Source organism: Arvicola amphibius, chromosome 11, assembly GCF_903992535.2.
Source record: "Arvicola amphibius chromosome 11, mArvAmp1.2, whole genome shotgun sequence".
In the NCBI taxonomy this organism is placed as follows: domain Eukaryota; kingdom Metazoa; phylum Chordata; class Mammalia; order Rodentia; family Cricetidae; genus Arvicola; species Arvicola amphibius.
In genome coordinates this window covers 99,034,326-99,062,321 of record NC_052057.2, presented here as the reverse complement: position 1 = coordinate 99,062,321, position 27,996 = coordinate 99,034,326, and the positions used below count along the sequence as shown (strand labels likewise).

General features: G+C 47.6%; 1 protein-coding gene across 1 annotated transcript in view; it reads left to right on the top strand.

Moving 5' to 3' along the window:
• Positions 1-27,996, top strand: part of Gabbr2 (gamma-aminobutyric acid type B receptor subunit 2) — a 347,946-nt gene that overhangs the window by 242,487 nt on the left and 77,463 nt on the right. The window contains 3 exon segments of the mRNA XM_038348048.1: positions 18,654-18,680; positions 18,682-18,715; positions 25,498-25,584. Of these exon segments, the coding sequence (XP_038203976.1) occupies positions 18,654-18,680; positions 18,682-18,715; positions 25,498-25,584 (148 nt within the window).

Below are 27,996 nucleotides of genomic sequence, written 5' to 3'. Positions count from 1 at the left end.
CTTAAATATTTTTAAAAGCTGTTCTTTAAAAGATATCCAGGGTCTTTATTTAAATTTTCTGTAAAACTCTGCACTTTTCTTTTAAAGCAGCTTCAAGCCTCTCAACTGTGTGTTCTTGCAATATCAAAATCAAGCACCTTTTTTTTTATTTTAAGAGTGAAGATTCGGGGCACAAACATAATCTGTAGAAGGTAAAACCAAGCTCCAACTGTGCAAACAATTCCATGTCTCTAAGATCAATACCATCTGGGTGAGTCTTAGGTTACAAAGTCTGGCTGCCACCGAGATACGTTCTTGCATATGAACGCATGAAGGTACAGCTTGAACACCTCATTAAACCAGCATTGTTTTCAAATCCTATCCTTATAAACCTGGTTTAAAAGACAGGACAAGAATCATCATACAAAAATCCTAACCCAATTTAAAAATACCCTCAGAGACCCTGTTGCCTCCTTGGGTGGCCTATACCTCGTGGTTGCCCTTAGTCAAGATGGCGGTGAAGCCATGACATCCGTCTTCTCCAACCCTAGCAAAGATGTTGGCCAGCCACGTGGCTGCCTAGAGATGGCCACAAACCATGTGGTGTTTATATCCCAGAATGGTTCCTTTAAGACTACCTATGTGCACACTTTTAATTACCAACCCCGTGTTATGAATTTTTAAGTTAACTGTTTGTTACAGTATTACAGATTTTTAGCTATACCCAATAAACTTAAAAGACAATAATCCCTTTAGCTGTCCTGCTCTTTCCCTTCTCCCTGTCAGTTTCTGACCCCAGACATAGAGGTTTTAAAAGCATGCCTGGGTCTCAAAAAGGGTGAGCCATAACCCAATTCCAGAACCAGCCCTTTAATAAAGTAGAACAGCATAAAATAACCTTAATACTACCCATACCCTAATAACATTTGAATCCCTATTACATTAGATTCAGTAGCCAGAACCTCCAGAGATAAATTCTGAGCCCAGGCATCTGGCTGCAATAGTAACAGCTGAGCTACAACCAAGAAACACAGAACACAGTAAGCTCACACATTCAAGACCAGTCAGAGACACACAGTGGCCATAACCATACGTTCAAAGCAGACAGACAAAACTTACCTCCTCCAATGCTGTGGCTCCAAGGAGGGGAACACCTTGCTAGCTGCTGAATCCGATTCTCATGGGCACAGTGGTGCTATGGCAGGACTGGCTCCAGCTTCCCTACAGGGACCCTGGGTTTCTCAAAGCTGCCCACTGGCCCCAAGCATTGCATTCTGCATCCGACACACACTGCTGTTGCATCCCATGCCCCCAAAGTGTCACAATTTTAGGAGTGACCCCTCCAAGAGCATCTTGATGAGCAGGTGGGTGCAGAGCCAGAGGCCAAGGTGGTCGAGGCTCAGCAGCCATACCTGGTGCTCTAGGTGTTATTCTTTTGGTCCCCGCCCCTTTCCACGCCCACTCCCAGCGACCTCTGGTCTCTTGGAGTCATCCTGAATCTCTTCCCTCTCTCTCTTCTCACTGCCCCCTTTTGCGTGTGCACACGCGCCCTCTCTCTCTCTCTCTCTCCCTCTCTCTCTCTCTCTCTTGTTCTCTCTCTCTCTCTCTCTCTCTCTCTCTCTCTCTCTCTCTCTCTTTCTCTCTATCCTTCTTTTTCTTGTTCCTCCCTCCCTTGACCCGCACTGTCGAGCACACCCTTCCCTAATAAACAATCCTCCCACGCACGTGGTCGCGTCCTGGGTCTCCCTTCCTCCGGCTCCGCGTTACACCCCACGCCAAAAAGAAGAACAACAGTCCTGCCTCCCTTTTTTCTGCCTGCATCTGTCACTTGATAGACACTTTTAGAGTTAGGCTGTGAACCAGGTGGATAGTCTCCTGCTCTCTGCTATCTGGGGAGCTGGGTAGGGAGCCTAGGCAAACAATGAGTTCTCAATTAGGTGACACCCAACTACTAGTCTGGCCTGATGGTCAGAGGTATAAGTGGTGATTCACCAGATGCCACTAGGTCTGGAAGTATCCTGGAAGAAGACACTGTCTGCTGAGATGCTCCCTACCTATTTTCTGCTATCCTGGGGCAAGCAGGCACTGCCTGCTGCCAACTCACACAGAGGAACTGAGATTCAGGACTCACCTGAGTCTTGTCTTCCTTAGCTCATCCATGTGAAGGTGGTAACATCCTCAGGGCCTAAGAACCCCCTGAGCAAACTGAGACGTTTGCCACTGAGCAAACATCAGAGCAGTCCCATCAGGTCCTTGGCCTTGCAGTTGGACCAAGAGCAAGAGAGGCCTGCTACTTTAGAGCACCAGGAACCCTGGAGTCAGCACAGTGCCTTGCTTAGAGACTGGCCCTAATGGTTTATCATGATGAATTAGTCTGTGCACAAACAGCTTCCGGAGGAGCACACATACAGGGAAACAAGAGCTCAGAATCCCTTGGCCCCCTCACCACTACTTTCCCACCCTCCACTCCCCAGAGTGGGTAAGGCACATTGCTTTGGGGAAGGTGCAAGGCCCTCCCTACTATATCTAGGCTGAGCAAGGTATCCATCCAAAGAGAATCGGTTCAAAAGAAAAAAAAAAAAACAAGCAGTAGGGATAAATCCTGGTACCACTGCCAGTGTCCCCACAGTCTGTCCCAGCCATACAACTGTCACCCACATTCAGAGGGACTAGTTTGGACCTATGCTGTTTCCTTCCCTGTCCTGTTGGAGTTGGTGAGCTCCCATTAGCTCAGGTAAACTGTTTCTGTTTCAGTGGGCATCCCCCACCATGGTCTTGACCTCTTTGCTCATATTCTCACTCTTCGTCAACTGGACTTCGGGCGCTCTGTCCAGTGCTCAGATGCAGGTCTGTGCCTCTGTTTCCATCAGTTAGTTGGTGGATGAAGGTTCTATGGTGATATTAAGATATTCATCAGTCTTACTACAGGCCACGGCCAGTTCTGGCACCCTCTCCTCTATTGCTTAGGGTCTTAGCTGCTGGGGTCATCCTTGTGGATTCTTGGGAATTTCTCTAGTGCCAGGTTTCTTGCTAGCCCCATAATGGCTCCCTTAATCAAAATATCTCTTTCCTTGCTCTCATCTCTGTCCTTTCTCCATCTCAACTATTCCATTCCCTTAAATTCTCCTCCGGCCTCCCCTTTCCCTTCATCTTCCCCTTCCACTCTCCCTACTCCCTCCACCCCCATGCTCCCAATTTTATCAGGCAATCTTGTCTATTTCCCCTTTGCAGGTAGATCTATGTGTGTTTTTCTTAGGGTTCAGCTTGTTACTTGGCTTCTCTAGGATTATGAACTATAGGCTCAATATCCTTCGCTTTACAGCCAGTGTCCACCTATAAATGTGATAAACAGTGGTCCTCTTTGGAAAGTTTCTGTATCCTAATAAGCCTCTCTGCCGACACAATAATCCGAATCAGACCAAATCGAACCAAATTAGAAAAAGCCCAGGTTTAATGGATACAAATGCTCCCAGATGGTCTCTGGAGGGCAGTTTAAATGCCCTGTGGGAGTGGTCTTGAACATCTTTGGGAAGGGGTCATCCTTTGGTAGGTTTTCTCCAGGGTTGTAGCTGGACACAGGCTGGTTCCAAATATGGCTGTAAATGAATCATCAGATATTATTTCTAGCAATGAAATGGTGTGTTTGTGAGATTATAACTCTGGGGGGGAGGGGAAGAGAGAAAGAAGAGGGAGGAAAGAGAGTGGGAAAAACATAAAATAGGATAAAATAGGCAGCTTTCCAAATGTTCCCTTGTGAGTATCTCTTTTTTTGTTGTTTGTTTTTATTGAGTTATTTATCTTTGTTCCCATTCCTTCCTCTCCTCCTCCCCTTCTACCCTCTCCCATGATCCCCATGCTCCCAATTTACTCAGGAGATCCTGTCTTTTTCTACCGCCCATGCAGATTAGAATCCATGTACGTCTCTGCACGTGTCCTTTTTGCTGTCTAGGTTCTCTGGGGTTGTGGACTGTACGTTGGTTTTTCTTTGCTTTATGTCTAAAAGTCACTTATGAGTGAGTACATATTATTATATTTGTTTTCCTGGGTCTGGGTTACCTCACTCAATATGATGTTTTCTAGATCCATCCATTTGCCTGCAAATTTCAAGATGTCATTATTTTTTCCCCGCTGTGTAGTACATTGTGTAAATGTACCACATCTTCTTTATCCATTTGTCAGTCAAGGGGCATTTAGGTTGTGTCCAGGTTCTGGCTATGACAACCAATGCTGCTATGAACATAGCTGAGCACATGTCCTTGTGGTATGATTGAGCATCCTTTGGATATATACCCAAAAGTGGTATTACTTGGTCTTTGATCTTGAGGTAGATTCTTGCCTAATTTTCTGAGAAATCATCATACTGATTTCCAAAGCAGCTGTACCAGTTTGCCCTCCCACCAGCAATGGAGGATGTTCTCCTTACCCCACATCCTTTCCAGCATAAGCTGTCATCAGTGTTTTTGATCTTGGTCATTCTTATAGGTATAAGATGGAAATCTCAGAGTTGTTTTGATTTGCATTTCTCTGATGGATAAGGATGTTGAGCATTTCTTTAAGTGTCTTTCAGCCATTTTAGATTCATCTGCTGAGAGTTCTCTATTTAGGTCTGTACACCATTTTTTATTGGATTATTTGTTCTTTTGAAGGCCAGTTTCTTGAGTTCTTTGTATATTTCAGAGATCAGCCCTCTGTCTGATGTGGGGTTGGTGAAGATTTTTTTTCCCATTCTGTAGGCTGTCATTTTGTCTTGTTGACTGTGTCCTTTGCTTTACAGAAACTTCTCAGTTTCAGGAGGTCCCATTTATTAATTGTGTCTCTCAGTGTCTGTACTGCTGGAGTTATATTTAGGAAGTGGTCTCCTGTACCAATGCATTTAAGTGTACTTCCCACTTTCTCTTCTGTGAGGTTCAGTATGGCTAGCTTTATGCTGAGGTCTTTGATCCGTTTGGACTTGAGTTTTGTGCATGACGATAGATATGGATCTATTTTCATTCTTCTACATGTTGATATCTAGTTATGCTTTCTTTTTCCATTTTATAATTTTTGCTTCTGTGTCAAAAATCAGGTGTTCATAGGTGTGTGGGTTAATATCCAGGTCTTCAATTCAGTCCTCCTGTCTATTTTTATGCCAGTACCAGGCTGTTTTCAGTACTATAGCTCTGTAGTAGAGTTTGAAGTCAGGGATTGTGATGCCTCCAGAAGTTCCTTTATTTCCCAGGATTGTTTTGGCTGTCCTGGGTTTTTTGCTTTTCCATATGAAATTGAGTACCGTTCTTTCAAGGTCTGTGAAGAATTTTGTTGGACTTTGCATTGAATATGTAGATTGCTTTTGGTAAGATTGCCATTTTTACTATGTTACTTCTACCTACCCAAGAGCATGGGAGATCTTTCTACTTTCTGGTGTCTTTTTCAATTTCTTTCATCAAAGATTTAAGGTTTTTGTCATACAGGTCTTCCACTTGTTTAGTTAGAGTTCCTCTGAGATATTTTATGTTATTTGTGGCTATTGTGAAAGGTGATGTTTTTCTGATTTCTTCCCCAGCCCTTTTATCATCTGTATGAAGGAGGGCTACTGATTGTTTTGAGTCAATCTTGTATCCTGCTACATTACTGAAAGAGTTTATGAGTTGTAGGAGTTCCCTGCTAGAGTTTTTGGGGTCACTTATGTAAATTATCATATCCTCAACAAATAGTGAGAGTTTGACTTCTTTTCTGATTTGTATCCCCTTGATCTCCTTTTGTTGTCTTATTGCTCTAGCTAGAACTATATTGAATAGATATGGAGAGAGTGGACAATCTTGTCTTGTTCCTGATTCCAGTGGGATCACTTTAAGTTTCTTGCTGTAGGAAATCATACAGCCAATAGCCTTTAAGTTAACTCCCACTGGGGCATGGCCTCGTACACTATTTATGACAATGGAAAGCATGCATCAGGCCTCTTTTCTGGCCACGGGATTTGGTTTCTGTTCTCCGTTCCAGCAGAGGATTCTGATTTGTGAGTCTACCCCTAAATAAATAACCGCCTATTATTCTCAGTTCTGAGCTAGTGTGGGATTTAAGCGTCCTTCTTCAGATTCGCTCCACTTAGTTTAATGTTGGCTGTTGGCTTGCTGTATAATGCCTTTATCATGTTTAGGTATGTTCCTTGTACCCCTACTCTCTCCAAGACCTTTATCATGAAGGGATGTTGTATTTTGTCAAAGGTTTATTCAGCATCTAATGAGATAAGCATATGGGTTTCTTTTTTCAGTTTGTTTATATGGTGGATTACATTGACTTCATATGTTGAACCATCCCTGCATCTCTGGGATGAAGCCTACTTGGTCATTGTGGATGACTTTTCTGATGTGTTCTTGGATTCTATTTGTCAGTATTTTATTAAGTATTTTTGTATCAATGTTCATGAGTGAGATTGGTCTGTAATTCTCTTTCTTAGAAATTTCTTTGTGTGGTTTGGGTGTCAGGGTAATTGTAGCCTCATAAAAAGAGTTTGACAATGTTCTGACTGCTTTCTATTGAATTTGAAGAATTTGAGGAGTATTGGTATTAGTTCTTTGAAAATCTTGTAGAATTCTGCGCTGAAACCATCTGGTCCTGAGTTTTTTTTTTTTTTTTTTTTTTTGGTTGGGAGACTTTTGATGACTGTTTCTATTTTAGCAGTTATTGGTATATTTAATTTTCTTATCTGGTCTTGATTTAATTTTGGTAAGTTATATTTATCCTGAAAATTGTCCATTTCCTTACATTTTCCAATTTTGTGAAGCACGGGTTTTTGAAGTATGACCTGTTGATTCTCTGAATTTCCTCCATCTCTGTTGTTTTATCCCCCTTTTTTTTTCTGAGTTTGTTAATTTGAATATTCTCTCTCTGCCTTTTGGTTAGTTTGGATAAAGGTTTGTCTATTTTGTTAATTTTCTCGAAGAACCAACTTTTTGTCTCATTGATTTGGTGTTGCATGCAGAGGTGACATTTTGAGTGAGTGTGATTCTGTCCACAATGGCTGTTCCTAAGGCATCCCACCAGAAGCGATGATGTCACTAGGCCTTTCTGTCCCCTCCAACACTCTTGTTCCTGATGGTTGCCCCTGATAGCTACACTGAGCTTTCGTATCCACACGAGCTCTTGTTTCTAACACCATGACCTCCTTTCAGCCCCTTCTGGCTTCTCTGTCTCGAGTTTCTGCTTGTTCTCCGCCTTCTCTGTCCCTCTGCTGGGGTCTCTGCCTTTAGAGGGCTGTTTCCGGGATTCCAAGGATAGCCTGGATGCTAGCGGCACATGGATTTCAGACCTTCCCAGAACCATCTTCCCTTCTGTTGACTGCCCACCCAGCTTTGTCCTGGGTTTTCAGTATCAATTCATCTTTTACTTCATGATTTGTGCTCTGGAAAGGAAACCCGCACTTCCTTTCTCCCGAAACGTCTCCACCTAGATCTATGTCTGCGGCTTACAGTATGCTCTGCATTCTCACCCCCGGGCCTTCACATATGTTGTTCCTCTTTCTGGTTTTGGCTCACTAACCCCAGCCTCTCCTTCGCCAGCTAGCTGTTCCTAGCCCTTCTGGGCTCACTTGGGATGCTCTCTCTCTCTCTCTCTCTCTCTCTCTCTCTCTCTCTCTCTCTCTCTCTCTCTCTCTCTCTCTCTCTTTCTCTCCTGAAGCCTTCCCTGATAAACCAGAGAGCCTCCATTAGTTGAAATCACTCCCATCCCCTCTTCATCGAATGTACAATATGAGGTCACCATTCAGCCCGTGGAAAGACTTTTGGGAAACCCTGTCCCTCGCTTTGGAGGTACCCACAACTAACATCAGAGTGTTTCAAACTGGATATTGGATTCATGCCCCCATGGCCCCACGTGTGCTGAGTGTATTCAGATCTAGAATGTGGCACGGTCCTTCCCACTTGCCTCAACTCTGAGCTGTATGGCATGCAGCCCTTCCACGCCATGAGGAATCAAGGAGCACAAATGCTGGCTTCTCTTACAAGGACTCAGGGCGGGGAGCGGGGGTCTCCCTAAAGAGGAGAATGAAGCTGAGCGTTGAGCTCCCAGCCACCTCAGAGTTCCCTCTCTTTCCACTTTTCCATATCCCTGTGCCCTGCCTCTTTGCCTGTGGTACCCCCTCCTACGGCCATCTTGGCTTCTGCCTGCCAGATGCCCACTGGGACGGCTCCCCATCCCTGGGAAGCCAAACAAGGCTTCTCCCCACACTGAGCTTGCTCTCCTATTATGACCCGGACCTGGCTCTCAAAACATGCAAATTATTTTTCCTTGTACTCTGGGTTAACAATGACCAACTTCACTGGGGACCAAGTTGGCCCCTTTCTGGGTCACCTGCCGGGTTAGTTACCACTTCCTGGTGCCCCTTCCTATTTCTCCCATCTGTGTGCCCCCACCCTTGCCAGGACCCTCCTGCAGCTGAGCCCCTCCCTTAACCCCCGCCCCCGCGGCTGCTGTACCAGATGCCTGCTTGGAGTCCTGCCTGCCCCCCAGGCCAGTCTGCAGTCCATCCTGGTGGACAAAGAAACAAACAGACCGCAAATTGCATGTCTCGGACTTTGGGGTCGACTGGTCAGCTATTTGGTTTTCCTGCTGGAGAGACTGATCTATTTAACAAAAATAGAACGTGCAGTAAAGCAAAAATTAAATGCTGCTTGTGGCGGGGCTGCTTACAGCTGCGAAGAGCCAGGAAGGCAGACTTGGAGTCTGGAAGGAGGCGTCCAGCCTTTTGGTCTTGTAGCCTTGCTATCTGAAGCCAAACAGGCTAGTGACGCCACCCACCACTCCAACCAGGTCCCCCATGCCAACTATGCCCTCAAAGAGTGGTGACATCATCTCTCCACCTTCCCAAGCTAGAAAGCAATCACTCTGTCATTTGCAAAGCAAGGGTCTTCATTTCAGATCAGTGTCTGGGTCCTGGACAGAAGGCTGAATTAATGTCAAGATCGTGAATTTGAAGTGGCAGCCTAGAGCAAAGGCCCCTTCCCCTCCTGGCTTGTCATGTGACCTGAGACAAACTCCTGCCCTCTCAGACCCCCTGTCTCCTCACCTGAAAGATGGAAAGACGGTGCCCACTCCATCCCTGGCGAGAATGGCGAGGGGTACTTGTTAATCAGAGAAGCCAGGGGGAGAGCTCAGGTGTCTTACACAGCCATCTCAGCAGAATTCAAAATAGCATGGCCGGTTTCTCTTCAAGGCTGTGGGGCAGGAGGTTTCACCATGCATGCTCGTAGAGGGAACTTGAGGACAGACGAGCAGGGACTTGCGCCCTGCAGGCCAGGTCCAGCTGAGTATGTATGCCTTCTGACTCCTTGCTCCTGGGTCTTTTTGTCGCAGGCAGATGAGAGGAAATGTGTTTATGTTCACACAGCCCCTCAGCCCTTGTACAGGAAAATGCTAAGCTGTTCGTGAGAATTCATTTATTTCAAGAGGGAGAATTAATTTGCTGGTGATGAAGTTGCTATTTTTTGCCCAGAAAACATGTCTTCTTATAATAAAATTTCAAAGAAAAAACTTTTAAGTAAACTTTTCATATTAGTAAAATAATACTTACTGGTTAAAGTATTATTAGAAAGCATTGCCAAGTCAAAAGATTAACCAGTGTTTACCATTGCTCTTTGGGGAAAGGGATAAGTTTTTATGGACTGTGAGCATTCTGTAGAAGAATTTTCATCCTTTCCTTTGCTTTTATCCTTCTTTTTTGTGTAGATCAAGTCAACTCCTGGTAAAAATCCATCCACGGCTACCCCTGCACTCAAAATTAAGGCCGTGTTATGTGACTTCTCTTGGGGACACGAGCAAATGTCTGTTCACCCCAGACAGGGCACCAATGACAGGCAGAGAAAGAATTCTTCCCAAGTCCAGTTTAGTGTAACAGTGAGTTACTGGGGTGACTTCCGGGAGCTGCATCACTGAACACTCACCCCACTCTCCAAATGACTGCAGGAGCTCCCCTGGGCAGCTCTACTCCCTGAAACTGTTTCCTGCTGGAGACCTGGAGAGGGGTCTTGTGAAGGTTGTAGCTTCCAAGTCCTGAGTCTGGGGTATGAACCCAGTCCTCTAAGCCCTGGTCTTTTCCTGTAAGGCTGACCAAGGTGGTTGTTTTACTCTCTGAACTTCGGGCAAGCTTTATTTATTATACTACAAATGAATTATCACTAAACTGTGATTCCCTCTTCCCAAGATACTCTCCCTGTTCCTTTAAACTCACCTATAACTGCTTCATTTATCAGTACAAATACCCCCCAATAGAAGACCTCCCTGGATCCCCCTAGTCTACATTAGGGTCTGGTTTTCCTTCACAGCAACCTGTTATTTCCCTGTGTGTTATCTATTAGTAAGTCTCTAAGTTCCCGTGTGCTTATTATTAGTTAGCTATCTCTCAGCAGACTGAAGCTCTGTGCAATCTAGGACTGTGGATTTTGCTCATTCTTTGCTCTTGCCTGGCATGTGCCAGACACATCGTAGCCACCCAGCACAGCTTGTTGATGGGCATGTTCCGTGGTGTTTCATGTTCCTATATCAGAGTTCGCTTTACACTGTTCCTCTATTCTGTGCACATTTCACGCATGTCTGATATTTGCTGCTCCCAAAACCCCGCCTCTGCTTTCATACCAACTGAAAGAGAGTGTGGGAGCCGGTCTCCTCTCCTGGACCATCCCTCAGCCTTCTCTGGGCCTCACTTCCCTCTGCTATGCTCAACCCTGCCTTAGGCCACCGACTGCTTTGTGGGAAATTGCTGCTTGGTCTTTTACCCCATCTAAGCACAGCAGAGAGTGGCAGTGTGCAGGCCATGCCTCCAACCCCGGCCTTCCTCTGATTTTCAGCATGTGTGTACATCACACATCTGAAGGCTTGGACCTATCAAAGAGTCTTCAGGGTAAGGAAAATATTTTAAATAGAGGCAAAATATGACCTTTCAGATAGCCCAAGGGGACATGCGGGGGTGGGGTGGGGGCTTTTTTTCACCTTTACAGAACACAGGATAGACAGACCCAGCTGTTTGATCTTTCCCTCTCTTTTAAGTCCTGCTGTCTCTGTGGGGACAAAGGATACCTTTTCCTTAAAGCCTGAATGGTGCCGGGCTCCATGCACCATGGATGGGAACCTACCCTGCAGTATCATAGCCCCAACGGCAGTGTTAATGTTAATCCTTTGAGACTGGTGCTGCCCCAGCTGAAGAACCTGCCAATGTGGACAGGATTGTTCACCCAGCCTGCAATGGCTGCCCTCTCCTCCAGAAAGCTGGGCAGGGCCCTTGGCTCCTCAACTTTCAGCTGTTTAGACATCCACTCACCGGGGAGGCTGGAGACATGGCTAAGCAGTTAAGAGCAATCGCTGATCAAGCAAAGGACCTGGGTTCGGTTCCCAGCACCGGCACTGACATTGGGTAGCACATAACCACCTATAACTTCAGTTCCAAGGAATGCAGTACCCTCTTCTGGCCACCACTGGCCTGCACACATGTGGCACATATAGACAAGCAGGTACACACACATACACTTAAATATTTTTCACATTAAATTAAAAAACTAATTCCCCATCTCTGTGCAGATTTTTACACACACACCCACATGCATATGCACATAGATATGCACATGGACATAGAAACAAATGCACACACATTTATATACATACATCTGTATGTGCACAAGTGTGCACAGACACATGCACTCAAACACATATACAAGGGAGCTTACATGAGCACACACACATGCTGAGCTTCCATGTTTTTACACACACATACTCAGTCACACATGCTCTCTCTTGCACACACACACACACACACACACAAACATGCAGCAAGAATGAAACCCTTAGATGCACAAGCATGCCTCCTCTCCCACAGCAAGCACGACTGCCCAAAAGCAAACATGCACTCCAAAATAACATTCAGGAAGAAACCTTTCCCGACATTCACCGGGAACCACAGACCTTGGCATTGTCCTGTGCCCAGGGGGCCAGGACCTCAGGCTGTGCTCAGGGGTCTCCTCTCTGAGTAGTTACCAGCTTCAGCCAAGTGCTGCCTGTCAACCTTCTGGACTCTCAGACCCAATGCCAGCCCTGGCCAGGCCAACCCATCCTCTGCTGTGACAATGTTGAGACCAAACAAAAGGAAGGAAGAAAAGAGGCCCCAGTCTAGGGTGTGGCCCATTTGATTGTATGTCAATGGTGTGTGTGTTCTACATCCAGTAGCGGGCCACTGGAGATGGACTCTGGAGCCTGCAGCATGTGCCTCCCCACCTCAGCCCCGCCCTGACCTGTGCTTACAGTGACTTAGCTGATGCAGATTGCCTACTAAAGGTCTCTCTAGGCCCAGCGCAGGGCCAGCATCCTTTCCTAGTCTCTTTAATCCTCCCACACTGTCCTGAGAGGTAGGAATGTTCTTTCAGATAGAAGGCCCGAGGCTCTGAGACAGCATGACAGTCCATTCATCCATGTTGTCCGTCCCCTTTCCCACCCCTCACCCCCACCACCACCCCTACCCCCTCACGCTGATGGCGATGGCTAGCTACTATTGTCTGCCCAGTCCTGAAGCTTGAGTTCCCCACACCCCATCACACCCCCCACACCACACCGCATCCCCCACACCACATTGTGTAGCTCATATACTGTAGTGTCAGTTAAGATTGATTGTCATGAAGGAGACTGCTTTTTAAAATTCTCCCTTTAGCCACAGCGTTTTAAAATTAATTTTGAGGTTAGCATACAAAGTGAAGGGTTTCACTATGGCATCTTCATGTGTATGTGTCATTGTGCTGTGTTCTCATTGGCTGTCCTCTCCACTGTCCACTTCCCCTAGGGCTTGTGGTCTTCACACCCCACTTTTGGGGGCAGCGTCTCTTTGAAGGGAAAGTAAGCTTTTATCTCTTCTCCACCTGAAGGCTTTCCTCCATGATTTTATTTCCACATCTACTCCATAATGGTTTTTATCAAAACAGGGTAGGCCCCATGCCAGTCTGTGCCTTCCTTGGGAGGGCTGGAATGAGAAGAGTTGTCCCTGAAGTGGCATGCTGCAGGCATTGCCAGACCCCTGGAAATGGAGGGACAGGAAGGAAGATGGGGCTGCCCCTGCCTCTGCAAGGCCTGGGGCCCTGGCTTTTTCACAGGGTGCTAATGATGATGGCATCTAACTTCCAACGGGTTTCTAAAAATGATCAAGGAGCAGATTTGGAATACAAGTCAAATAATGAGGTGATTGCCAGGCCTGCCGGACCCTAGCCTTGCCAGATCTGCTACACGGGAGGCTGCGTCTCTCTGGGCACTGAGCAGGTAGCCCGGTGGGTACCACTTGGCCCCCTACATCCTCAGTCACTTGTAACATTAACTTTTCCTGCTGTAACCAAAACCAGGGTGGGGACAGGATGAAATGTTCCCTGATGTAAACGTTTCCCCATGAATGCTTCCCATTAGCAAGATGTAAATGGAACAGGCTGGCAGGGGATTCTGGGAAATGTGACTTGGAGGCCTGAAGCCCCTGCCACACAGAGGAGAATACACGAAGAATGACTGAACTATGAGAACTGCCCAGGTCACAGCTACCGAACTCCACACCTTAGGAGTTAATTTCTCACATGGATTGGTCCCCATTGCGACAACAGTCCCAACTGGCTCTGCTCAAGGAGAGATGTGACATTTATACACAAAAGACTTTTGGAGGTGGGCGGTGGTGATGCACACCTTTAATCCCAGCACTCAGGAGGTAGAGGCAGGCAGATCTCTGTGAGTTCAAGGCCAGCCTGGTCTACAAAACCTTGTTCCAGAACAGGCTCCAAAGCTACAGAGAAACCCTGTCTCAGACTTTCAGGATAGGGAGCACAGGAGCACAATTCTTGGGGTGGAGAAAGGACTCACACTGGAGTTTAGAAAGCAGTACCACCTACTGGTACCAGTGAGGAACAGAGACATCACTGTTCAGCAGCCACTGGAGTTCCCCTGATCTTCTAGGAGCCTTAGTAAGGGTCAAACTGGGATTGATGGCTTCAGTACAGAAAAGTATTTTAAAGGAGGCTGGAGAGATAGCTCAGAGGTTAGGAGTTCTGGCTGTTCTTCCAGAGGTCCTGAGTTCAATTCCCAGCAACCACATGGTGGCTCACAACCATCTATAATGAGATCCAGTGCCCTCTTCTGTCCTGCAGACAGAACGCTGTATACATACATAATAAATAAAATCGAAGAAGAAGAAGAAGAAGAAGAAGAAGAAGAAGAAGAAGAAGAAGAAGAAGAAGAAGAAGAAGAAGAAGAAGAAGAAGAAGAAGAAGAGAAGAAGAATTACTATTTTAGGTTGAGACGCTTTAAACATAGACTTAAATAAGAGGGGTAGAAGAAAGAGAATTCAGAAGGAAATACGAGGCACACCTGAGGGCCCATGAGGAGAGAGTTACAAAGAGTTATGCACACCCACACATAGGCCCGGGCTCCTCTAAGGACAGAAGTAACTGTCTTAGCAATAATTCTGTATACCATTTTGGTGACTCTTGAGGTGTATCTCAAAAGGTTGCTAAGAAACAGTATTTTATTTTCTTCCCTTCTCTTTTGATAAGTGAGATAAGTGAGCTCTGGAGACATCAGAGGTGGAATTATAACCTGACAGGGCAAAACCGGGAGCCAAGAGGAGGGTTAGTACGCGTCCTGGCCCTGTAAATGGGGCTTCTAGTGAGCGTCCTAGGAAATCACAGGTCTGCATCTGGGAAAGCAGAAAGGCCTTAAGCAGTTGCTGACTGAGCTGCAACCCTGGCCTCACTGAAGGAGAGGTCAGCTGGGTTCCAGGATGAAGGCTCCTCTCTGCTTATGTCTCCAGTCCCTTCCCCCTCCCCATCCTGACTCCCCCCACTCCCTTCACTGCATGAGCCACCACAGTAAGTCACAGAAGGCTGGTGGTCATTGGGATGTCACCCAGAATCCCTTACCCCTGACTTCCTGCCCAAGTCCTTCACAACTGGATATCTTGGGTTGGGTTACTCAAAGCAGCCCTGAAGGCAAGGGCTGCCTACAGGAAATGAGTCAGGAAGTTGTCTTGGGAGCCAAAGTCAAAAGGGACTGAGTGAAGCAAGACCAGCTCCACAATTAGATCAGTCTCTTCCTTTGTCACAGCCCCACCACTGACTGACATTTCCTATTCATTTACTGAGGCAAAGCTTCCCTGGAGTGAGATTCGCTGCTCAGGGAGGCACTTAGACAAGACAAGGTGAAGCACCCCTGGAAACCCAAATACCATTCAAAAGACTGAGGCAGGAGGACCTCTTGAGACCTGGAATTTGAGGCATGCCTGGGCAACAGAGTGAGAGCCAATTTCAAACAAAGAATGCTTGTCATAGGGTAGGTCAAATATTGTGTTCTGAGCTGGCCATCTTGTAACACGGAGGGTAGCTTCTAAAGAGGCCTTCTTGAAAATCTTCTCACGGACAAGAGGCCTTCCTCAGCTGGACCAACGGCCCTGTGAGTAGTTGGCAATGATGCAGAGAACAGTAAATGAGAAGTCACTCAGCACACTGAGTCGCATGACACAGTTTCCTCAGAGGGGTTTCTTTAAGCTCTGGGCCTCCTCTCTGGTACAGACAGACCACCAGGAGTCAACTGCTATCTGTGTATCATCCACACCATCTATCACAATAAAAAAAAACCCTATTAAGGACAAACCACGCTCTTGTGGGGAGGCAGAGCACACAGTGGTGGCTCATGAGGCTTGTGGTTCTGTCATCTGGGGATGACCCTTCTGGGAGGCTGAGGCTACCTGCTTAACTCCTTGCCAAGTGATGTCACTTGGGAGTTGAAAATCTCTTCCCAAGTGTTGACAGCTTCCTGGCGCCTCAGATCTTTTTCTTTCAACTCTCAGCTATTAAGAGCATTTAAATGAAAATGATGTGTCTGTGTCCTATCAGGAGCTGCCCACTGAGTGACTGTGTCCTATCAGGAGCCGCCCCCCTGAGTGCCTGTGTCCTATCAGGAGCCCCCCCGAATGACTGTGTCCTATCAGGAGCGGCCCCCTGAGTGCCTGTGTCCTATCAGGAGCTAGAAGGGGCTGTGATTTAGGGATAGTGTCCGGAATGTCGCCTCGGAGGAGATGGAGCCTGGCTTGTGAGATTCTAGTATTGCTCGCCTACCTCTGTTTCCTGAGATGTTAAAAGGGAGGGGTGAGTTCCTGCTAATAAAATCAGCTATTGCTGGTAAAATAAAACATGGCAAGTCTTACTTTAAAATGGAGTACTTAGTTTTGTTTAAAAAGGAAACAGGAGACTGAAAAGATGGGGCCGAAGTGAAGGGAACCTGCCGAGGACCTGAGTTCAGTTCCCAGGCTTTGGGAGGCTCACAGCCGCTGCTTAGAACTCCAGCTCCAGGGGATCTGATGCCCTCTTCTGACCCCTGTGAGCACCTGCACTAATGTAGATGGGCAGATGGACACACACACACACACACACACACACACACACACACACATGATTTGAAAGAAACAATAAATCTTTTCAAAAGAAAAAACAGAAGACAATACTAAAAAAAAAAATATCAGAGGGAGACTCTTCTTTCCACCCCTGCCCCTGTTCCACCGGTTTCGTCTGGACAAGGACACCCTCCCACACACTTTTCAATGGCACCAGAATATGTAGAACATGGCACTGTAGACCTAAATGCCTTTGGAATTCTTCAGATCCTGGCAAGAGATCAGTAAAGAATTTAGGGCTCTGCCCTTTGGGGATTTTATTTTTCCATTTTCTCCTTGTGGAGAGCTGTTTGCATCTTTCCCACCCAGGTAAAGTGGTCCATTTGCATAAACATGATCCTTTTGGAAGGTGTTCTGAGATTTCCAATCATCCCTAGAAATAAAATCACAGCTCCTGTCTCACCTTCTGTTGAAGTGCTTTCACACTTTAGGGAATTGCTTACTGCCACCTGAATGTGGAATGGGGTGGGTGTTCAGTTTCAAACTGGTGCCGCTCACAGCTGTCTTCAGGACTTCCAAAAGGTGTCAAAGTGGCATGGGAAGGTGTTTCTGAGGACACATTGCGGGATCCTCTTTGCTCTCCAAGCCATGGGGCCCCACCCCGTGGATTTTCCCGACGGAAGATGCTCCCAGGACCTTCTCCTGAGAATGGAGTGGATGCGCAGTACCGTTGCCCTGGCAGGGCAGGTGCATCCGCAGGGAGAGGGAAGCAGGGCACCATGGAAACAGCTTCCTTCCTGAATTTCGCCGTAACAGCAAGAGGAGGAGGCATGTGTTTCTGGAGCCAAAGCAACAATAGTGAAATAGCATGGGTCTTAATGAAATACGGTCGGGGGATGTAGCTCGGTGGTAGAACACTTGCCTCGTAGCCACAAGGTCCTGCGTTTGATCCTTGGCAACTTCTAAACAAATAAAATGAAACTGGGATTGGATTCCAGCCTCATTTACAATGACCTTGCAATCAGCGCATTAGCCTTTCTCCATTTATTTTCTTTACATGCTTCCCCACGCACGCATGCACATACATGCCCGCGCACCTGTGCGTGTGTGTGAGCGTGTTCATATGTGTGTGCATGAGGAAGCTAGGGCAGTCTTAGGTATTGGCCCTCACCTTTCACCTTGTTTGACGCAGGATCTCTTTGTTCTTCAAGGCTTCCTACATTAGGTCAGATGCCCCAGTTGCTGCCAGGGACTCTCCCGGCTTCACCTTCCGTTTCAACGTAACAGCACAGGGGTTACAGATGTACCCTGCCAGTCCCAGTTTTTTGCACAGATTCTAAAAGAATCAAATTCATGTCCTCACAGTACTTTATCCACTGAGCCATTTCCCCTCTTAGTCTCAGTTTCTTGATCTGTAAAGTGGGCATCATCCACACCACCTAAGCTGGTTGTCAAGATGCAGTGACAGGCTGCGTGTCAGTTTCTCCTCATCAGTTTCCTTGCATGGTGACAGAATTCTAGCAGGGACCACAAGTGGGCAAAAAGAACTGATGTGGCTTCTTTAATCCCTAGTGGTCTCAGCCAAGCATCTGGGAACCATCAAGGCAGATGCTGAAGATGACAGCAATCTTTAGCCCCCAAGTCCCTAATGAGAGGCGCTCAGCGGCCTGTGGCAGTAGTCAGGTCTTGCTGAATGGAGATGCTTAATTTCGAGCTGCATCATAGCCCAGTTATAATTGGGGCTGACATCACCTCGGGATGAGTTTTCTAAAACATTCTCCATCCTTAATATTAAACCACACACACTGATCTATAGGTAGGTAGATGATAGACAGACAGACAGACAGACAGACAGACAGATGTAATTTTTTTAAAAAAGACCCCCCCCCACCCTCCAGCACTCTGATGGTCCTCCAACCAGATAGCCTCGGGAAACCCTATATCTTTCTGAGTGTGCATAGGACCCACCATCAGAAGCCCCACCTTTGCCTTCAACCCACGGGAAGACCTTGTCCCATGACAACACAGCCATGTGGGCATTCCGTAATTACTGTGCTAATGACAATGCTATCTCGGTTTTTGTTCATCAATGACAGTTCCATTATTGATTTTGTGATCCTCGCATATTAAGCAGATAAAGTCACAACTAACGTGTAGGCGATGAGTTTGACTTTGGTGTCTGCCTCCAGTGGGAGCTATTTTCTCTCCAGTATTAATAAGCCACATCATGCCGTTCAAGATTTCAGTGAGCTAATGTGACATTTCTCTTTTGTTCCCGTTTGTTTGTTTTGTTTTGTTTTAGGGTCAAGTTGTGTTCCGGAACGGAGAGGAGAATGGGAACCATTAAATTTACTCAATTTCAAGGTAGGCTTTTTGATGCTTATTCTTTCCAGCTGACGGCATTTATATTCAGGGATGTTGTGTTTCTGCAATAAAAGGCATCAGAAGAGATGGAAATCTGATATGAGATTCCAGATAAAACAAGAGTCGATAGGAAGCGCTTCCCCATGAGAGCATGAGTTACAGCTATGTGAAAAAATTGTTTCTCAAATGCTCCCCAAGCCTACCCTACCCCCTGTAACTCCTAGACTTTCAGAGAGGGGAGCGTGGGTACGTCGATAGCACTATGCCGAGAAGGCTGCATCGCTTCAGGATTTGATCACAGAAGTGTTCAACAGACCCCAAGACAGACAGGCCAATGTAAAAATCCCCGCATCTCCATCCCCCAGCCAAAGCCACTGCCTGCCTTTTGCCAGTCTTATGTTGTCTTGGCTCACCCCCACCTGCCCACTTTTTGCTAGCCATTGCAGAGCCACTCCTAGACATTAGCTCATTTCAATATATAAGTCCTTCGGTGTGCATTTCTTCTGGAGGACATAGCCACTGTACCTACAGGAACGTTTCGCAGTTCTTAATGTCTTTCCCACGCCCCATCCATCAGTCCTCCAACCATTCCGAGCTGACAGTTTAATGGAGAACCCTCACAAGGTCCAACAATCACACAAGTCCGGTGTGTCTCCTTAGCCTCTGTTTTATTACACCCTCCACTCCCTCTGCCTGCCCCCCTCCCCCATGCACACACTTTTTGTTTACCACTTGATGTGCTGCAGGAACCAATCCATTTGGTGGATTTGGCTGCTACTACCGGCGTCAAGGTGGGGCTCAGAAACCACCCCAGCCGTGTTCCCTGTGTGGTGAGAACACAGTTCAGAGAGGCTGGTAGCTCGTCGAGAGTCCTGGGGCGCACAGGGGAGCAGGGCTGGACTCTCCTTGAGACAGTCGCCTCTGTCGTTATGATTGTGGTTAGCCCGTCCCACTGGAGAGACCATTTGTCAGAGCGCTTCTTCTTGGTGTCTTGACGAGAAGCAGATCTTACAGTCATTCCAGGGAAAGCCAGAATTAAAGTAAGCTCTTCAGATTCTTTCCGACGAATCCCACCAGGCTCCCCATCAGTCTGGAGAGGTGTTTCTCCAGGCTGCCTCCTCCTAATGCGACTGCGTAGTTTGCTCATTCATCTTCCCAGGGCAGGTAATTGAAGCGCAAGTCAGCTCTCTAGCGTGCGCAAAGGGTGTCATCTTAGGCAAATGTAATTATTTTTCCCATTTGTTAAGTCTTCTTCATTGGCTGAGCAAAGTAAGCAACCTAGCGAATATGCTTGTTTTTGAATGATGGCAACTAAAACCTTTTGTCACGTTTCTAGTTCTCAAATTATATCCCTCGAGCAAGGTGCTTTGAAAATGTGGGTTCCCTGATTGCAGCGGGTGCATGCTGGATTTTATCTCCTTCTCTCTTGTATGTTAAGCATGGCATCAACTTCAGCAGCTGTGGGTTGAGCATACCTGAACTCATAGGGCAGACAGCACAGCAAATGGTAAGGACCAGGTTTGTGGTCCTGCCCAGAACAAGTCAAGCAGCATCCCCCTGGGACCAGTGGCTCTTCCTCCTGCGGAACCAGGAGTAGGTCCTGTTGTCAGGGAAGTTAATGCTTCCGTTTCTGGGATCAACCCAGAGCCATGATAGCGACTAGGTACAAATACCCAGAAGCCTTCACTTTGGATAAAATACCTCCAAAGAATGTTGAACTTTCCTCCCCAAAAGTAATAGCAGCTCCAGCCTCAGCTGCCCAGGTAGAAACCTACTACTACCCGTACATGTTCCTCTCCTCTTCCTTCCCTGCCACACTGGCCATGCCCCCATCACCATATCCTAGACCCTCCTCTGCATGGCACGTGTATATGTGCCCTTCCCTGCTGGGCAGTAAACTCTGCACCCTTGGTGGCAGGTGAAGCCATCCTGCAGAGCCACGCCCACCCTGGCTGTGGCCCATTTCCCAATCCTACCCATTCCTGCTCATCCTCCACCCCACTCTGCCTTCTCCTGAGCTCTGTGTGGATGGAAATGAATATTGGAGAAGTAGCTTTTTCCTCCCCTTTAAGAGAAAAAAGATTCCCAGTAACTGCCTCTTCTAAGCAGCGCTGGGATGTGTAGCAGGGAAGAAGCCAAGTAGGGCGGTGATTAGGCCTTGTTTGGCGTTCCCATAGAAGGCCCGGCATCTGCTCCCAGCAGCCTGCCTTCATTAGGCCCGTTTGTGAGACTGACGGATGGTGGCTTCCTTGAGATATAAAGGGCGGCCTCTGGGGCTGGTGTCTGCGCACCTCATCTACAGGGATGGGATCTTACAGGCTCTTAATGCTATAATTGTCATTCATAAACGTACCCCCAAGCAGTGGAAGCCCCTCCTTCCCAAGCACACCCTTAATTACCGCCTGGTCTTCTGGGTGCACAGATGCGGACACAGCGTCTCCTGTCCCCAGCGTCTGCCTGGTGCTTTGCTCTGCCCTCCAGGGGAGCACCAAGCTGGATAAGACGCAGTTCCTGCCCCCAGTCCAGGGACTTTCATAATCTCTCTGGCCAAATGTCAGTGCCCATAAAGACGGGAAGACGCATCCCAGAACCTACTAGAGAACTCTCGTGACAGTTTTGGCCCTGATTGGAGACTCCTGAGGCTGGTTTTTAATGTCCTTTCCTGTCTCGTGACACACACTGCCATGCCCTTCACCACCCACAGTCTGAAAGGCTCCGTGGATTCAAACACTGGCTTCTGTAAGACTGGAGGTGGAGTCCCCTGAACTTCAGCGCACTCTAGCAGGGTCAGGACACTAGTGAAGGTGAACCTACTGGGACCAGGGTGTTGTCCCAGCCTAGACCCTCCTTCCTGCCTGTGGTGTTTCCTCCTTCTCCCTCTTCCCCCTCCCCTCCCTTCTCTTCTCTTCTCTTCCTCCTCCCTCTTTTTTCCTTCCCTCTCCCTAACTAAGTTATGCAGTGGCTTTCAGGGTCAGCTCCCCTAATATATTAAGCCTCTGAGCCTTTGCTAACTGATAGTTCTGACCCTCTGACCCTCATTAGCTTTAGACTTTAAAAGTGTCACCTGGTCTGCCTCTGCTCTGTAAATTTCAAGTCCTTATGGAGCAGGACTTTTAAATTTGGTGTGCACACCCCCACGCCCCCCATGATAAGGTCCTCTGCTTTGCATTTTTGGGATTTTGTGATAGTTGGGTCTTCCTCTTTCTGCGTTATTTTGTTTCTGACACCATCTCCACAGAGAGAAAGCCTCCATCGGGCTTTCGGGAACTGATTTTGCAGCCTAGCCTGTAGCCCACATAAAACTTGTGATCCATTCTGGCTCTAGCTCCTAATTCTAATTACAGGGATTCACCAATCTAGCAGGCCAATAATTTAACTTTGATACATATATTTGCCTCCTTCAAACTAGAATCAAGTAAGAACAGACATTTGGGGGACAGGATAGAGACCATGTCACAGGGAGCATACGAGGATGGGATAGAGACCATATCACACGGAGCATAGGGGGACAGGATAGAGACCATTGTCACAGGGAGCATAGGGGGACAGGATAGAGACCATGTCACAGGGAGCATAGGGGGACAGGATAGAGACCATGTCACAGGGAGCATAGGGGGACAGGATAGAGACCATGTCAAATGGAATATAGAGCCAGCTTATCCTCCTGCCTAGGGGATGCAGCCCAGGGAAGGAGGCACGTCACTTCCTATTAAAGCCTGGTCCAACTGACTCCTGGACACTCTTTGGCTCACAGCCAGAAAGTATTTTCAAAACTGGACATTTTTCAGCATCCAAAATGTTGCCAGTCGGCACTGTTTTCTCTAGGTTCCCAAAAGCAAGGTTTAGAAAGAAAGGTAAGAGTGGAAAACGAACATTTTAAAGAGAATGCCAGAAAAGCTAGGATTGTTCTAGTTCGTAATATATTTAGCCTCTAAGAGCCAGAAAATTGAAGCCAAGCGGTGGTGGCACACGCCTTTAATCCCAGCAGTTGGGAGGTAGAGGCAAGTGGATCTCTGTGAGTTCGAGGCCAGCCTGGTCTACAAGAGCTAGTTAGTCCAGGACAGGCTCCAAAGCTACAGAGAGACCCAGTCTGAAAAAACCAAAAAAGAACCAGAGATTGTCCATGCTGAAAGTCCAGAGTGCGGCCAGTGGCTCTCCACACCATCTGTGTGGTAAGGTCAGATTGAGAGCTTTCAGAAAACACAAACCCCCTACACACACAGGATCCACTTCTTAACGTCTATGATGAATAGGCTGGTACCCAGAAATCTGAATGTTTCAGAACCCCAGGCCTCTAAGACCCCACTATGAGAACCACCAGAGCAAGCTGGAGAACGAGCTGATAGCAAACACAGCCAAGCATGGGGACAGGGGACCAGCCAGTGACAGCCATTGTAATAGCCCCTACCCCTGTTGCGATCGTCCTCCTTCCAGGCTGTACACAGACACCTTGTCTGTGAGCTCTGGTTTATAAGACCCAACATGGATCCATAGAATTGCCACATGCTTTTAGGGCAGAGGCCCCAGGCTGAAAATCTGGAAGTGCTGGGCCAGCGATATGGCTCAGTGGGTAAAATCACTTGCCATTGCTGACTGACAGCCCTGAAGTTGCCACCCAAAACCCATTGTAGAAGGAAAGAACTGACTTCCCAACAATTGTCCCTGACCCTTACACACCTACACACTAATCATAATAAATAAAAGACTTTTGCTACAAGTGTTGGCTTCATGTCAGGTTGACACATAGCCAGCGGATGGAAAAACAGAAAGGGGCAAGTGTCTTGTACATGCTTGTGATCCCAACGGCCAGGCAGTGCTGAAGCAGCAGGACCACAAATTCAAGGCCAGCCTCAGCAACTTAGAAGTTCAAAGCCAGCCTGTGCAACTTAGTGAGACCATGTTAAAAAACAAAATAAACTTGGTTGGGGATGTGGAAAGCATGAAGTAGAGACAGCAATTGCAGTAAGAGAATGTATGGAGTGTCTGAGTCCAGCAAGGCAACACTCGCTCTCTTCATGGGTTAAATAACTACCAGTTCCTGGTAGTTGAGCCAGCGGTGAGGCGCTTGGTAAATGTTCTGCTCATGAACCTCAAAGCTACTCTAAGTAGTCTGTAAGGCAGGACTGTGTGACTGTGGGCGCCATGGGGTCCCTGCAGTGCCAATTCCCCAGTCCTGAAGGTTTGTTCCAATGGGCCTGCATATTTCATGTGCTGCCTCCCCATGCTGAATAAATAAATCAGGGCCTCCTCCTCCTGGTGACAGGAGCTGACTGGGGAGCCTTGGAACTCAGAACTTCCAAAGGTAACAATGGGGAACCTGGAACCCCCTACAGAGTGTATTAATATGACATTTAAGACCTAGGTGACCCAAGCAAGCAGTAGCCCACCTGCACGGTGTGGATCCCTTCCCCTTGTGACTTTTACCATTCTCTTCCCACCCTGAAGTATAGGAGCAGAGGCAGAAGTGTGGCCTAGGAAATCCTCCAGTCTGCCTCCCGAATGCTTAGAAGGGATGAGCAGGGCTTCTGTACTTCTGCAAACTCAGTCCCAGGCTCTATCTCCCTGGGGTCCCCTTGGGTGCCCTTTATAAGTTCTGTACACTTGGCTGGCTGGAGTCATCAGCTTCGGGGACCCACCCTGCACCATGGTGGTTTTAGAGCAGTAGATGAGCTCCTCTAGGGGTGAGCCACGGAGCCAGCCACTCCGTAGCCAGGCACAGAGCCGTCACTCAGGAATCCCATCACGGCACCATAGTCAGGAAGAGCAGGAGCCATGAGATAAGCCCACAGTTGGAATGAGCTCATTCCTAGTGCTGCTGGGGCCTTAGACAAAGCCATGGCCAACCTTAAGACTTAGTTTTGTTGCCAGCAAAGTAGCACTAAGAGCCCCTTCACCACGCACTGAAGGTACCCATACACAGAATAGACATAAAGGAGCCTACATCTAGCCACTGTTGGTCATTATCTGTTACTGTAACAAAATACCTGAGGCTGAGTATTTTCTAAAGAGAAGAGACTGCTTAGCACCCAGTTCAGCAGGTACCCACCCTCCCATCAGATCGCTCTCACAGAAGAAACCACACCCCATTTAGAATGGTGTCCACGTCACTAGAAAGGGACACCTCCACTGACACCAAATGACCTCCCACCAGGCCTCTCCTTAAAGTCCCCACCACCTCAAACACTGTCACACAGGAACCACCATTGTCACCCAGTGCCCTATGTACTCGGGAAAAGAAAGCCGTTTATACCTGATACCATCCTTATCTTGACAATGGCCAATACAGTGAACTAAAGCCAAGAAATAATGAGGATGAAGGCTCCAGAATTGACCAGTGAGACTGGAGACTACACTGAACAGGCGTGCAGGGAAACAAGAGTATTGGGGTACCGCTCAATGTCTCAACAGAGCAGCCTGGCTATTGAACCATCCCGGTTCGGCCTCAGGATGCACTCACAAGGCTGGTCCTGTCCAGAATGAAGGAAGAGGTGGTCGCACCACCTACAGCTGGTGGATATGCCTACAGTGCTTTGGGGTCCTCACTTATCAGGTTCTTCAGGAGATTGTGGGTTAGAAATGGGCTTCCCATCTGAGGGATGCAGCACAGGGGGCAGGGGGGGACACCTGCTGAGGTGCCAGCCCAGGACAGTGACAAGCTATGTGATCCTAACTGGAGTCGGTGTGAGAAGAAGGGGAAACTGCGGACAGCCAGGGTCCATGAGAGCCCCCAGACACGAGCCTGGGACCCCAGCTGACAGGCCTCTGTCTCTCGTTTTCCGCAGACAAGAAAGAGGTGAAGGTAGGCGAGTACAACGCAGTGGCTGACACGCTGGAGATCATCAACGACACCATCAGGTTCCAGGGGTAAGGCTCGTGGACTTCCCGGAGGGCGCCCCAGATGCGCTCAGGGTCTTCGGCTTTGTGAGGCCAAGAGAGCCTTCTCGACACAACTCATTCACTGAGTACAGATCCCCACCCACTCTGTGGGGTCCAGCTCCTGGGGTGAACCTGTGGAGTTGGGAGCTAATCGCTCCTTCTCTTTGCTTCTGGTCTTTTTGTCATTCTGTTTCTGCCTTTACTATGACCACGATGCTTTATATTGGAAGAGACCATGAGCCCCCTTTCTGAATTCTATTTCTCTCTAAATTCCTGCTGTCAGCCAGGATCTGGCATGTTGGAAACTTGATAGTTAATGAAAAAAAAAAAAACTAAAACATCAAGTAGATGTCTGAGTAAAATGGATACACCAGATGTATGATGAGTAGGTGGGTAAATGGATGAGTGGATGGATAATGTGTGGGTCGGTGGATAAGTGGGTTGAGTGGATGGAGGGATAAAAGAATAGGCTGGCGAATGTGGCTGAGTATATAAGTAGATAGGACAGATAAAAGCCTGGAAATGAGTTGGGTGGGTATATAGATAAGAAGGTAGATAGATATATATGGAATAATATGGATGGATATACGAATACATAAATAACTGGATGCATAGATGGATACATGGGTGAACTAGTAGGCCTGCATGGACATATGGATAGCTGCATGCATGCATATATGCATACATATATGGATGAGTAATTAATGATGAATGCATAGATGCAACAGAGGGACACATGGATAGGCAGACTGGACGAACGGCCTAGTCTCTCTGGATAGCAGTTGCGGAAACTGGAAGTCTAGGCACCCAGACAGTCTTGCCTTAAATCATATTAGGTCATCAGGAATTTTTCTGTGCCCAGAGTTAATCATTAACCAAGACCACCAGACAGAGCTCTCTTGTGGTGCCTACGGTGGGACTTGGTCTTGTCCATCCATGGATCTATAGAGCTCAGCTCCTAGAACATCACAGAGATTCAGTTAGTGTCCACATGTGTCACCTGAGGTGTCCTCCACTGTCGGCCTATCCTCCCACTGCCACCTGAGGGAGCCAACACCGGGTACAGTGTGGCATGTTATGTTTCACACCCCCATTAAAATCAAATTTGTTTGTCTTCTTGTATAAAGGAATTTGCCTTTAATCCAGCTCTGGGAGGCGAGGCATTGGTGGATGATCTCTGTGAGTTTGAGGCCAGACCTGGTCTATGGAGCTATTTCCAAGACAACCAGGGAATACACAGAGAAGAACACCTTTTGTCTGGAAAAGCCAAAAAGGAAAAGAAAAGCAGCTCAGGAATGGTTTGTCACCCACAATTCACACCACTGTGAAGGACACAGCCTGTCCTAACCTTTAGAGTCCAGATGTCATGAGAGATCTGCCTGCTCCTAGATGAGGACGGGAGGGTTAGAATAAGGATTCTGGGTGCTGAGCTTTCTGATAGGGTGCCGGTTTCCAACACGCAGGTAGGCCCAAGGCTCTGCCCCCAGCACTTGGAAGACAATAGAGAGAAGTAATCCAAGTACAATTAAAGAAAAGACCACAGGCTGGTAGCAAAGCGGGTTATCGCTGTGGTCCCCGGGTTCAGAGAGGCTTCTTGCCCTGTGCTGTGTCCCTAAGACATCCATGAGAGGGCCCTCTCTGCAGTTCTCCATCTTCTCTCAGAAATCTGCCTGGCCAAACGGCTTCAGTTCCTCCAGTGTTGGGACACCTTGGTGCCTATCCCCAGGCTGTGTTCTGGGCAGCCTTCCTTCTCATCTGGTGACCGCCAGCCTCTCTTCTCACCCTCCAACAGTTACTTCCCCCTCCCCACGTGAGGAAGCATCTCCTGACTCCATCCTGGGGAGCTGTTCTCTGCTGCCTGCTGGGTACTCAGATTATCCTATGCCTGAGAGCCTGGGGGATGCTCACCCCAGGCTGCAGCCACAGAACTGTTTGCCCCATAAGCTTTAGAGCCAGGCAGATCTAGGTCTCAGTCCTGCCAGCTAGCCAGCCACTTGCTAGCTCTAGAAGTCACAAAACACCTAGAAGACTGTTCAGCCCACCACCCAGAAGGGTGATGGATGAGTCGATTGAGAAGGCTCTAATATTTATATCTTATTTATAGTGTGTAGATAAGCTGAGCGTCCATACAGTAAAGCCTCCATCTGTTCATCTCTCGTCTCCGCATCATCCTGAAGCCAGCATTCAGAAATTGGTGTTTGCCTCATATGCTCTGCTCTTTTCCCCAAGGCTGGACCCCACCCCCGAGGGCAGAGACTGTATCTTGTTCATTGTGTATCCTTAGTGTCCGGCATCAGGCCTGACTGATGGGAGGTGATTCTCAATGGTGCGTGGATGAATGAGGAATGAACGAAAACAAGATTCAGGGCTGCATCCAGCACAGCTGTTCAGCATCTCCATCACGC